This window comes from Danio rerio, chromosome 14 (genome assembly GCF_049306965.1).
Source record: "Danio rerio strain Tuebingen ecotype United States chromosome 14, GRCz12tu, whole genome shotgun sequence".
NCBI lineage: Eukaryota > Metazoa > Chordata > Actinopteri > Cypriniformes > Danionidae > Danio > Danio rerio.
In genome coordinates this window covers 937,501-951,540 of record NC_133189.1, presented here as the reverse complement: position 1 = coordinate 951,540, position 14,040 = coordinate 937,501, and the positions used below count along the sequence as shown (strand labels likewise).

Below are 14,040 nucleotides of genomic sequence, written 5' to 3'. Positions count from 1 at the left end.
ACTTCAACTGTATATATATATATATAGTCAGTGTATTTTTATGTATTTAAATAAAACTGATTTATTAAACAGATATTTTTATTACACTAATATTTTAGTCAAAGAACATGCTTAGAAATGGAAAGATAACACAAATAAATTATTAAAATTAAAATATTGCAAATAAAAGTCCAAGCTACAAAGCTAACAAAATTTTAAATATTGTATGTTTCTCTTGATTTTTGCTATTTTTAATCATTTGTATTTAATATTTTTCCTAAACTAATATTGACCTTAAAATGGCTTTAAAACAATTAAAAACTGATTGTATTCTAGCCAAAATAAAACAAATCAGACTTTCTCCAGAAGAGCAAATATTAGAGGAAATACTGTGAACATTTCCTGAATCTGTTCAACGTCGTTTGGGAAATATTTCAGTAAAGAAATTCACAGGAGGGCGAATAATTCTGACTGTATATGTCCTGAAACAGACCAGAGGAAAGCGTTCATACAAACAAAACACGCAAACTTACAAAAACACAGTTTTATTTATCACGAGCTGCCAACAAAACATTATTATTTTACACAAAAACTGTCTGGTTCATGACATATTTTACAATGGTACAAAGAGAAAATGCTGTAATCTGCATCGTACAAGCAGAGAATAAAAGGAAATGTCTGCTAATTTTCACCCACATGAAATCCTACCTCACGTTTTGGTTCATGGAGTCAGTAATGTCTTAAGTGAAGCCGATCTGACACACACACACACACACACACACACACACACACACACACACACACACACACGCTTATGAGGTTACTCAGGGTAAAGACTGGATGAGGATGATCTTCTCATTAATGCAGAAGCGGTGCAGAACCATGAGCAGGTTTTCTCCGCAGCGGGACACCTGACGCTCCATCGCCAGCCGGAAATCCTCCTTCACACCTTTAGTGATTCCTCGGGTCACAGTGTGATGCCTGCAAAAACAGACACACGCAGACAGTGAGACAACTGAGCGGATAATAATACTAAGAGGACAGAAACACTTCAGTTCATACGAGAAATACACCCTTTCACAACAGCAGTTTCTCTCACACACACACACACACACACACACACACACACACGCACAAACACAAACACAAACACACACACATGATTACTGTAAAATAAAACACATGTGGTGAACCTCACAAAGAAAGTCTGGCTCATTTTATATGCCAAATTGAATATAAAATACAGATTTTGCATTATAAAGAAAATTACGCTTTTGTTTTGTTTATTTATTTTTTGCATTAAAATATTTCAGACATCAATTCTGCTTTAACAACACTAAGCATTTTTTCATTCATTTATTCATATTCCTTGGGCTTAGTCTCTCTTTCAGGGGTCTCCACAGCGGAATGAACCGCCAACAATTCCAGCATATGTTTTACACAGCGGATGCCCTTCCAGCTGCAACCCATCACTGGGAAACACACTCTCATTCAAACACACACAGTCATACACTACGGCCAATTTAGTTGATCAATTCCCCTATAGCGCATGTGTTTGGACTGTGGGACATTCAATCCTATAATGTACAAAAATCTGTTTAATTTTATTTATACAGCAGTTCTGTCCGGTTCTTGAATCTGATTGGCTGATAGCCGTGTGATATTCTGCCAGTAACAGCACTCGCCCAGCCTCTTCACCCCTGTGTATTACTCCGCCCACATACAGCCACAAGCAGAGGACACTCTACAGGTTGACACATTCTGCAGCTGTTGGACAACGTCATGTACTTTTGAGGCTTTTTCAGGTGGGAATGCAGTTGTTTAGATTGCAACCATGCAGTTTATTAATAAGGATAGTGCCTATTTTAAATATTTCTAATAACGAAGCATCGGATTTAGTGCATCGGCCGCCATCTGAGCAGTGTCGGTTGACGTTTCGCCACAAGATGGCGACAAAGTCTGCATATTAGGTCCTTTGAGGAAGAAAAACAGCAGCTGGACAAATCATTATAAATCAGGTAAGTGACATTCTAAGTCGATCTCTCTTCTACTGTATGTTGTAGTGCTGCATTTATACCACAGAATCTGCAAGTGTTTGCTTTTCTCTGGGTTTTTCATGGTTAATTATTGTGATCTTAAGATTGCAACAGAGAAATGCTAGGAAATCTCTGTAGACTGATGGCATTTCATGCTGTTCAGCTTTATAATCTTACAATGTGAGCAAAATCAGCTGTTCTGTCATCACTTTAGACATTACGCTAGAGAATCATACAACACTAGCTCTACAGTGATGTTTGTGAGTGAGCAGAGGCTTCTGCTGTTCTGATGTCAGCTGCAGATGTGAATGAACAGCGGAGGAAAGTAGTTCCTCTTACAAAAGGGTTTTTTAGACTCTCTGTGCTTGATATTATTACATGAGCAGCAGTGCAATATGGCTGTATATCGGCACTGGCTGGACACTTATGCTGCGTTCACACCAGATGCGGAACGCGCGTCAAGCGCGAGTGATTTACATGTTAAGTCAATGCAAACGCGTAAATAGACATCCTGCGGTGCGAATGACGCGAATTGCGCAAATGGCGCAGTTTGAATGGCGCGGCGCGAATTAAGCGTTATGCGCGTTTTGCGCGAATCACTCGAATTTGAAAATCTGAACTTCAGCGGACATTCGCGCCGCGTTAACCAATCAGGAGCTTGCTCTTGTGGGGGCATGATTGTGACGTAGAACCTGTCAGTTCATCAAACTGGGCTGGGCTCAGTCAGAAGCACCGCTGAAAGCCTCCGTCATCCAGGTTCAGTTTCTGGAGGAGTTTATGAGCTCACAGAGCTGGATGCACCTCTGAAAGGATGTAGTGGACTCAGACACGGTGCTAAACATATCGATGCTGTTTATCAGCCTTCATAATGCACATAAACACTGTTACTTTCTTCATAAAATCCATGTTAGCCATTTAGCAACGAAGCTACAGTCACCAGGCAGACAGAAGCCCTGCCCATCACGCGAACCCGTGTCTGTTCTGAAGTGAATTTGACAAGCGAATGAAGCGGATTTGACGCGCGAATGAAGCGAGTAAACTCAAATGTTCACGTGGCTATTTACGCGCGAATAGCGCGATTTATACGCGCGTTCCGCGTCTCGTGTGAACACAGCATAAGTGGTTCTAAGGCCATCAGCCAACGCACGCCTCCCTCCAGTACCGATATACAGCCACATCACACGGCTACTCGTGTGATATTGCTCTTATATTTCCACAACTGATCTTGCAAATGTTAACAAGACATGAAACTATGCACTTCTTCCTCAAATATGCAAAAGAAATTATTTTTGCCAAATTTTAAATAAATTTATATTCTGCTGTATAAAAATAAGACTTGTTTTGGAATACATCTATAACACATTTTACTTTCTAACATTAAAACCAGATTCAATAATATTCACAAAATAATTCTGCTTTCATGTATAGATTTGCCTCTCGAGTTAAATTTACTTTAAGCAAAATCTGCATTAATTTATGCACCATTTTGTTTCAGTTGTGGGATTTAGATGAGCCAGACCCTTCTTGATATTTTCTGTGAGGTTCACTCACTCATAAATGTAAAACTCTGCAATTGAAATAAACAAACACAAACAATAAACATTCTTCATTTGCATCAGTTTGAGTAAAACACAACGTAAACGGAGCCGAGTGACAACACCAACACAGTCTTGCAAAATGAAAATGCTGGAACGGAATGAAAACGCGGTGATGGAAATAAGAGGAGGAGAATGTAAACGCATGAGCAGGCTGGGAGGATTGGGGGCAGGGTGTCAATGATGGGGGCGGGGTACCTGTCAGCCTTCTGAGCCCCTGGCAGCAGCAGGGTGTTTAGCTCCACCCCCAGGGCGGGGCTAGGGTTCCTACAGACAGCAAACACCATTCAATCAGCAGCTCCAGTGACAGAGCTGAACTCATCCTCGCTCCGTCAGCAGGACTTACTCCCAAAAAAACGACTTTATATTGAATATCTTTACCATTTACTCCCAAAAACACCCGAGCAACTGGTTTACTACTGCAGCACTATGAAGAACCGGATTGTGATTGGTCAGTCAACATTATGAGGTCATCATTTCATTGGAATGCTGCTCTGCGTCTCGTCTTAATAATAATAATAATATATTTTATTTAAAGCCGTCTTTCTGGCAACTCAAGGACACTGTACAATAAAAACAAGAGCAAAGAAGAAGAATATAAAAGTATACACAACTAATAAATAAATAATAAATAAATAATCAAAGAATGATGCTAAATCAGAAACTAACCCTGACACTAATTATATAACTAAACATTTATGTTTATACTTTTACTATTAGTTCACGATTCTGAAGATAAAAATCTTCAGAAAATATTGTACTGAATGTTAGCTGTATAATAAATATAAACACCCCTACAACATTTAGTTTTCGTTATTTTGGGTTGTATATTAAAAAAACTACAACAAATTCCCAGAATAAAGGAATCGTATGGAGAAGTAGATGGTGTTACTGCACTGTTACAGCATCAGTTATTGCTTTTATACTATATTTATATAGGTGTAACGGACCTTTAGTGTTCTTTAGTCACAGATCGTACCATTTTTCGGATCAGCCAAAAGGGGGAGGTGTGGGGGGACAAATGTAATTTGCTTTCCATTTATTACAGAAGCAGCTCTGCAAGACACTTTTGGTTTTAACAAACAGAACTGAGAGCCTGTAATTTAATTACAAAAAAAATGAAGAAATAATCAGCTGAATAAAAACAAACTTAAATATTCAGTGCTGTGAAAATTCCCTGTTGCTGAAAACAGGAAATGTAATTTGCTTCCCATTTATTACAGAAACAGCACTGCAACACACTTTTTTTATAATTATTTTTTAGGGGTTTTCACCTTTTATTTGACAGGACAGTATAGAGAATTGACAGGACAGTGTGGGGAGCAGAGAGAAGGGAAGGATCGGCATAGGACCTCGAGGCGGGAATCGAACTCGGGTCGCCGTGAACACCGAAGTGCATGTGTCGGTGCACTTTCCACTATGCCATTGGCACCGACCTGCAAGATACTCTTGGTTTTAACAAACAGAACTGAGAAGCTTTAATTTGATTACAAATAAAATACAGAAATAATCAGCTGAATAAAAACAAACTAAAATGTTTGTTCAGTGCTGTGAAAAATTCCCTGTTACTACTGTTGCTGACAACACTAAATGTAGAAATCTGACATTTATCATTTCTACATATATATTTTATATATATATATATTTTTTTTTTATTATAACACATATATTTTAGCCTCATCGTCAATAAATGATTCAGTTATTCACTCATAAATCTTCACGTTTCATTGCTAGATGATCATATTTGAAGGATTATTCAGTGGCGTATTTTTGATGGCTGTTTGTCGCCACCTATTGGTTTAATAATGTAATTGCTGCCTACAACTTCCTTCTTAAGCATCATTAAATACATCAGATGGTGATTTAAATAAAGTAAAATGTTACATTAAATTAAGTTAAATTAAAAATTTATTTAAATGAAGTTAAATGCACATGACGGTGATGTTAAACTTTACAATAAATGTCAGCGGATTATCTAAACTATAAGCTGTTCTCCCAGTACTTCTGTGTTCATTGACTGTTTGTAACTTCATCCCTAACTCAAAACATTAAAGACTCTATCTCTTTCTTGATTTTTGCGTTTTGAGATTTGAATGTCACAATTGGAGGATTAATAAACATATGCGAACCACCATCATTTATAATTGATGTTGCGTGGGTGTTGAGATCCCGATCTTTCAATGGTTAATCCTGCAGCTTCCACTGAATGCGTTAATGCAGGCTAAACAAGTAGTGACAGAAAACACCTTTAATAACCTGAGAAACTCACCACAACTTCTTCCAGCATCATTATATTTTACAGGAAAGCCTGAATGTTTCCATACACGTGATTTAAATGGCATGAGAAGCGATCTCTCTGCGATTGCTACAAATTTAGGATTACTCCATCAGTAAAACAATGTATTAATTAGTGGGTCACATGGGTTCCGAACATTGTTGTGATCCACAGGTCAACCATGATCCGTTACACCCAATAGATTTATGCAATAATTATATTAGTAGGTCAATTATAATAAGCTAGCAGAGTATTTTTAAAGAGACGCACTTGATTCAACATTACAGAGTGCTTCCTTTTAAAATAAACGACACAATATCAGCCCATGATAAAACCCTTCAGAAACGCCAGCTGAGAGCTTTCAGAAGCGTCCGGAGCACTAATGAGCCAATCAGAAAGCAGGGTAAGGAAAATGCATCAAGCAAAACCAGCTTATAGTCACTCATCTGAAACCGCAGCTCTTCTGCGTCGCGTCCAAAAGAAAAGGAGAGAAAGAAAGGAGGAAAGGAGGGAGAGACCGTAGATGATCACTTCTCCACAGGCTGCTGATGGGGGCGGGACTTACTTGATCAGCATCCCTTGATTGGGTAGTAGCTCAAGCTGGACACGCCCCCCTTCAGTGGTGCGCAGGTAAGCAAACTCTTCCAGCATGTCGATGTCTGGTGGAGGAATCGGGTTAAGAGCTAACCTTTGCATGATTATTTATTAATTACAAATAAACACATCAGGAGGCACATCTGGTACAATGTATCTATACTATATTAATCTATATCAATCTAGAACTCCACATCTATAATCCTCTTAGTCTATGCTGACATTGTCTTCAGGAACTCAAACACTCTAATGGCGAATGGACAGACGGCTGCTTCTCACTCAGGGCTGCTGTATATGCTAATGAGATGGTGAGATAGGCACTAGTGGGCGGGGCTTTCCCCCGAGAACGTCAATCAAAGTGTTTCATCAATAGTCATGTGAGGAAAATGGTGGTTTTCCGACACAGATTTGAAGGATACTGGTGACGTAGTTGAAGAAGTTCTCGTACTGGAAGCTGCCCTGCTGACAGATCTTATCCACCGCCTTCAAGAAGAGACTTTCACCCTGCGGCCAATCAAACTGCAGCAGCACGATCACATGACCAAGAGCCAGGTCGTCCCTGTTGTCCGTGAAAGCCCTCAGCTTGGAGAGAAACACACGCATTATGAACCCATCCTGGAGTTAGAGAGGTCAAATGAACACATCTGTGAGGTGAAACGTTACTTTAAAACAGGCCAGCATGAGCTGAAGACAGAAGGGGAGGATGGATTTACTGGTGCAGGGGACGAGCCTCAGGTCATTACCTAGAAACAATGGAGAGAGAGAGAAAGAGTGATTACCATATTCCTGTTAAGGTAAATAACCAATAGCTAATGAATATTAAAGGAGGCGCAGTATGTCACTTTATCCACTAGAGGGAGTGTATTCACAACAAACAAAGGCGTAATTTGATGATCCACTTCGGTTCATGTCTCTGAGATCTAGATGGAGTTGTCAGCTGTGTTGCCAGATCTAGTTATTTTAAATATTATGTATTTCGACATGTTTTTAATACTTGAACTGACATTATTAAAGGAACGGTATGCCATTTTGTCTACTAGAGGGCATTTATTCACAACAAACAAAGGCGTATGTTCATGATGCATTTACATTCATGACCCTGAGCTCTAGAGGGCGCTGCTGCAGCCTGTTCTTCTGTGTTGCCAGATGTAGCTATTATACGTGTCATTTGACTTGTTTTTAATACTAATACTGACAGCATTAAAGGAACAGTGCGTCATTTTGTCCACTAGAGGGAGTGTATTCACAACAAACAAAGGCGTATTTTGACGATGCACTTAAATTCATGTCTCTGAGATCTAGAAGGAGCTGTCAGCTGTGTTGCCAGATCTAGTTATTTTAAATATTATGTATTTCGACATGTTTTTAATACTTGAACAGACAATATTAAAGGAACAGTATGTAATTTTGTCCGCTAGAGGGCGTTTAATCACAACAAAGGCGTATTTTCATGATGCATTTACATTCATGACCCTGAGCTCTAGAGGGCGCTGCTGCAGCCTGTTCTTCTGTGTTGCCAGATGTAGCTATTATACACGTCATTTGACTTGTTTTTAATACTAATACTGACAGCATTAAAGGAACAGTGCGTCATTTTGTCCGCTAGAGGGCATTTATTCACAACAAACAAAGGCGTATTTTCATGATGCATTTACATTCATGACCCTGAGCTCTAGAGGGCGCTGCTGCAGCCTGTTCTTCTGTGTTGCCAGATGTAGCTATTATACACGTCATTTGACTTGTTTTTAATACTAATACTGACAGCATTAAAGGAACAGTTTGTCCTTTTGTCCACTAGAGGGTGTATATTCACAACAAACAAAGGCGTATTTTGACCATGCACTTAAATTCATGTCTCTGAGATCTAGATGGAGCTGTCAGCTGTGTTGCCAGATCTAGTTATTTTAAGCATTATGTATTTTGACATGTTTTTAATAGTTGAACTGACATTATAAAAGGAACGGTATGCCATTTTGTCTACTAGAGGGCATTTATTCACAACAAACAAAGGTGTATGTTCATGATGCATTTACATTCATGACCCTGAGCTCTAGTGGGCGCTGCTGCAGCCTGTTCTTCTGTGTTGCCAGATGTAGCTATTATGCACTTCATTTGACTTGTTTTTAATACTAATACTGACAGCATTAAAGGAACAGTGCGTCATTTTGTCCACTAGAGGGCATTTAACCGCAACAAACAAAGGCGTATTTTGACGATGCACTTCGGTTCATGCCTCTGAGATCTAGAAGGAGCTGTCAGCTGTGTTGTCAGTTTTTAATACTTGAACTGACATTAAAGGAACAGTATGTAATTTTGTCCACTAGAGGGCATGTAATCACAACAAAGGCATATTTTCATGATGCATCTACATTCCTGTCCCTGAGCTCTAGAGGGCGCTGCTGCAGCCTGTTCTTCTGTGTTGCCAGATGTAGCTATTATACACGTCATTTGACTTGTTTTTAATACTAATACTGACAGCATTAAAGGAATAGTGCGTCATTTTGTCCACTAGAGGGAGTGTATTCACAACAAACAAAGGCGTATTTTGAAGATGCACTTAAATTCATGTCTCTGAGATCTAGAAGGAGTTGTCAGCTGTGTTGCCAGATCTAGTTATTTTAAGCATTATGTATTTCGACATGTTTTTAATACTTGAACTGACATTATTAAAGGAACAGTATGTCATTTTGTCTGCTAGAGGGCGTTTAATCACAACAAAGGCGTATTTTCATGATGCCTTTACATTCATGACCCTGAGCTCTAGAGGGCGCTGCTGCAGCCTGTTCTTCTGTGTTGCCAGATGTAGCTATTATACACGTCATTTGACTTGTTTTTAATACTAATACTGACAGCATTAAAGGAACAGTTTGTCATTTTGTCCACTAGAGGGTGTATATTCACAACAAACAAAGGCGTATTTTGACCATGCACTTAAATTTATGTCTCTGAGATCTAGATGGAGCTGTCAGCTGTGTTGCCAGATCTAGTTATTTTAAATATTATGTATTTCGACATGTTTTTAATACTTGAACTTGTTAAAGGAACGGTATGCCATTTTGTCTACTAGAGGGCATTTATTCACAACAAACAAAGGCGTATGTTCATGATGCATTTACATTCATGACCCTGAGCTCTAGAGGGCGCTGCTGCAGCCTGTTCTTCTGTGTTGCCAGATGTAGCTATTATACACGTCATTTGACTTGTTTTTAATACTAATACTGACAGCATTAAAGGAACAGTGCGTCATTTTGTCCACTAGAGGGCATTTAACCGCAACAAACAAAGGTGTATTTTGACGATGCACTTAGGTTCATGCCTCTGAGATTTAGAAGGAGCTGTCAGCTGTGTTGTCAGTTTTTAATACTTGAACTGACATTAAAGGAACGGTATGTAATTTTGTCCACTAGAGGGCATGTAATCACAACAAATGCGTATTTTCATGATGCATCTACATTCCTTTCCCTGAGCTCTAGAGGGCGCTGCTGCAGCCTGTTCTTCTGTGTTGCCAGATGTAGCTATTATACGCATCATTTGACTTGTTTTTAATACAAATACTGACAGCATTAAAGGAACAGTGCGTCATTTTGTCCACTAGAGGGAGTGTATTCACAACAAACAAAGACGTATTTTGACGATGCACTTAAATTCATGTCTCTGAGATCTAGATGGAGCTGTCAGCTGTGTTGCCAGATCTAGTTATTTTAAATATTATGTATTTCGACATGTTTTTAATACTTGAACAGACATTATTAAAGGAACGGTATGTCATTTTGTCTGCTAGAGGGCGTTTAATCACAACAAAGGCGTATGTTCATGATGCATTTACATTCATGACCCTGAGCTCTAGAGGGCGCTGCTGCAGCTTGTTCTTATGTGTTGCCAGATGTAGCTATTATACACGTCATTTGACTTGTTTTTAATACAAATATTGGCAGCGTTACAGGCACAGTATGTTATTTTGTCCACTAGAGGGCATTTATTTACAACAAAGGTGTATTTTTGATGAAGCACCTAAATTCATGCCCTTGAGCTCTAACTGCTGCAGCCTCTGCAATTCTGTGTTGCCAGATCTTGTTAATATAAGCACAATAGTATTATTATGACAGTATTGTCACCTCTCCTGGTCTTGCTGCGGGGTTTGCGCTGCTCGTCGCTGTTCTTCACAAACTCCTGATTCTGCGGTAACAAACCCCCGACGGCCTCTAGGAGCTTCTCACACGCCAGCTAAAGAACACAACACCGTCAGCTGTGTGTGTGTGTGTGTGTGTGCATGGGTGTCTATCTGCCTGTTCATGTGTGTGTGTTTGAGCATTTGTTGGTGATATTGTATTTGTTTGTGTGTGTGTTTGTTTGTGTTTATCGATGTGATTGTGTATGTGTTATTGTGAGTGTGTGTACTTGTGTGTGTTTGAATGTGTGTGTGTGTGTATAGAAAGGTGAGCGTGCATGTGTGAAGGTGAGCATGTGTGAGCGTGTGTGTGTTACCCTGTACTCCCCCAGAGCGTAGTGACACGAGGCCTGCTGGATGACGGCTCTGTGGTTCTCCAGGCTGGAGCTGGAGCCGGTCTGCAGGGAGTTCTGGTTCTGGTTTTGGTTCTGCTGGAGCTGCAGTGATGACATCAGAGCCAGACTGGATAGAGCCTTACGGTACTGACCCTGGAAAACACACAGACAAAAACACACACAGACAGTTAGTTTGTATTATTTAAAGCCATGCCAGCAGTGAGACGTCTTCATACTGAAAACAAAGTGAATTGGGTTTATCATCCACAACAGAAACTGAAACCACAGGCATTTTTCAACCCCAGTTGTGTGTCAGCAGTCCAATCTCCAGCCTCTAATGCTCAACATGTATTAATTGTGTTTGTTCTAATCAGACTTGATGATGAAGCACTGTGATTGACATTCTCCCTTTGTACGTGTCATCAGAGGGGGAAAGCCCCGCCCACTAGTGCCCATCTCTCCCTCATTAGCATAATCAGCAGCCCTGAGTAAGAAGCATTATAATTAGCATAAGCATTAGCATAGTTATATGAAAGCTCTCAAAACGTTATTTCATCCACACTACATTCATTTTCTAAGAATACGTTTCCTATCAACGTTACAAGAACATTACAAAAACATTCGGTTATTAGTCAATCAGTTAATGAACCGACGAGTCATTCATACCTGATAGATGATCATATCTGTGAGGAAAATGCGAAACCACAGCCACATCTCAGTTTTCCACGCTGAGCAGATCTTCGCAAACTCTGGAATAAACCAACAACAGTTTAATAATCACAATCAGTGTGTGCGCATGTGTGTGTCCTGGTCTCTATCTGAAAATCAGCCCCTATACCCTTAAATAGTGCACTATTAAGGGATCAACCTTTTCTAATGGTGTCTGAGACCATAGTGCATGCTCTTAAGTGCACTCAATCAATCCCACAATGCACTGCAAAAATGAGTGAACAACCCATGTGCACTCAATGGCTATAAAATACCCATAATGCACTGCGAGAGTTTGCATGCATCTGACCACAGCGTACCTCAACTTTCTAAACAACATATGGCAAAGTCTGGAAGAGATACAGCACTAAACAGATACAATACAAGTCAATGGTTACAGGTTTCTAACATTTTTCTAAGTATCTTCTTTTGTGTTCAACAGCAGAGAGAAACTCAAACAGGTGAATTTGATGACAGAAGTTTCATTTTTAGGTGGCTGTCTGTTTAGGTAGAGTATATTAGTGGGCTAGTGTAGGTAATAGTGACTGAGGGTGTAGGGTGTGTGATTTAGGACGCAGCCCTGGTGTGTGCACTGCAGACTGACCGGCCTCCAGGCTCGGGTGTGAGTGCAGCAGATCCCAGCTCTCTCTGGCCGTGCGGAAGTGATCCAACGTCTCTGCCCAGTTCAACATCTCCGACTTGCTGACCACAATGTGCCGCCCTCTGCCTTTGGCCAACACGTCCTCATCATCAGAGCTCTGCACGCACACACATGCAAGCATACACACAAGCATACACACACTGTAAACTGCGCTGTTCTTTAACACTCTCAATCATTTTAACAGCTCTTTCTTCATCGTTCTCTTCATAGTTGATGTGTTGGTGTGAACGGGCTGTCATGATTGGCCCTTTGAGACCCACCATGGTCTTCTCTCGTCCGTCAGCCAGCTTGCGTTTCTTGTGTGTGTGTTTTCTCTCCACTTCAACGTCAGCGTAAACACTGGACAGATCCTCCAGCAGAACCCACGGACCCGAACTCAGAGACGAGTGACCTGATATTACACACACGTTTACATATATATATATATATATATATATGCTTAAATAAATACACACATGCATGCATACATACATTTGACGAAATGTTTATTTACAGTTAGATATACATATATATTATAGATATTAAATAGATATTAAACATACCGGCCACTTTATTAGGTACACCTAACCTATTGCTGCTGACCATGTCCATCCCTTTATGAGCACAGTGTCTCCATCTTCTGATGGCTACTTCCAGCAGGATAACGCAGCATGTCATAAAGCTCAATCATCTCAGACTGGTGAACATGACGATGAGTTCACTGTACTCAAATGGCCTACACAGTCACCAGAGCTCAATCCAATAGAGCAGCTTTGGGATGTGGTGGAACGGGAGATTGGCATCATGGATGTGCAGCCGACAAATCTGCAGCAACTGTGTGATGCTATCATGTCAACATGGAGCAAAACCTCTGAGGAATATTTCCAGTAGCTTGCTGAATCTACAACATCAAAGATTAAGGCAGCTCTGAAGGCAAAAGGGGTCCTAGTGAGGTGTACCTAATAAAGTGGCCGGTGAGTGTAGATATTAATTTGAGCTCCCTTAAATATATATGTATGGCAGAGATGCCACACACACGGAAACTGACCCTGGAACAGTGAGGGCTGTACTGCGGAGACGTAGTGGAAGGCGCAGTGAAACAGCACCAGCGTGCAGCAGCTGACGATCTGACTGCAGCAGCGAGAGAAACCGTCTGTGTCTGCAGCTGACAAAAACCTGCAGAGATCTGACACACGCTGCAGGAGCTCTGCGTACGACCTAAAACACACACACACACATATATAAATATACATACATACAAACATACATAACACACACATACAAGTATACATACAGACAAACACAACACACACACACCCTACACAAAGCATGCATACACCACACACAGTGAGTGAGAGCTGCTCAGACGCATCATTCCTTATGACATCATTCCAGCATAATTCTCCTCACCGGCTTCCTTTCTCTCCCTGCCAATCACAGAGCGAGCCGACCACGCCCACCATCTCCAGCAGCCTATCCCACGGCTCCGTCACCACGGACGCCTTCTCTGACAGCCCGTCAATCACAGAACGTTGGCCCCTCCCACGTCCTGGAGACTTCAGACCGCCCACTTCCTGTGAGCCTGACCAATTACAGACAAGATTTTTATACAGACATACAGAAAGACGGCAGACATATGCTGATACTCAATAATTCAGTATATTGTGATGATGAACATGCCTAATAATAATTTGTAGGCATTTCAAAATA

General features: G+C 40.5%; 1 protein-coding gene across 5 annotated transcripts in view; it reads right to left on the bottom strand.

The window, feature by feature from the left end:
• Positions 1–511: 511 nt before the first annotated feature.
• ints10 (integrator complex subunit 10) overlaps positions 512–14,040 on the bottom strand; it is a 17,943-nt gene continuing 4,414 nt past the window's right edge. For 2 of the 5 annotated variants that reach the window (XM_068213163.2, XM_068213165.2), the window contains exons 7-18: positions 13,741–13,912; positions 13,379–13,548; positions 12,612–12,742; positions 12,295–12,448; positions 11,649–11,731; positions 10,965–11,135; positions 10,595–10,703; positions 7,143–7,222; positions 6,899–7,061; positions 6,451–6,544; positions 3,809–3,877; positions 512–960 (exon numbers count right to left, since the gene is read on the bottom strand). In XM_068213163.2, coding sequence (XP_068069264.1) covers positions 804–960; positions 3,809–3,877; positions 6,451–6,544; positions 6,899–7,061; positions 7,143–7,222; positions 10,595–10,703; positions 10,965–11,135; positions 11,649–11,731; positions 12,295–12,448; positions 12,612–12,742; positions 13,379–13,548; positions 13,741–13,912 — 1,553 coding nt within the window. In that variant the 3' untranslated portion in view covers positions 512–803. 5 annotated transcript variants of the gene reach the window in all.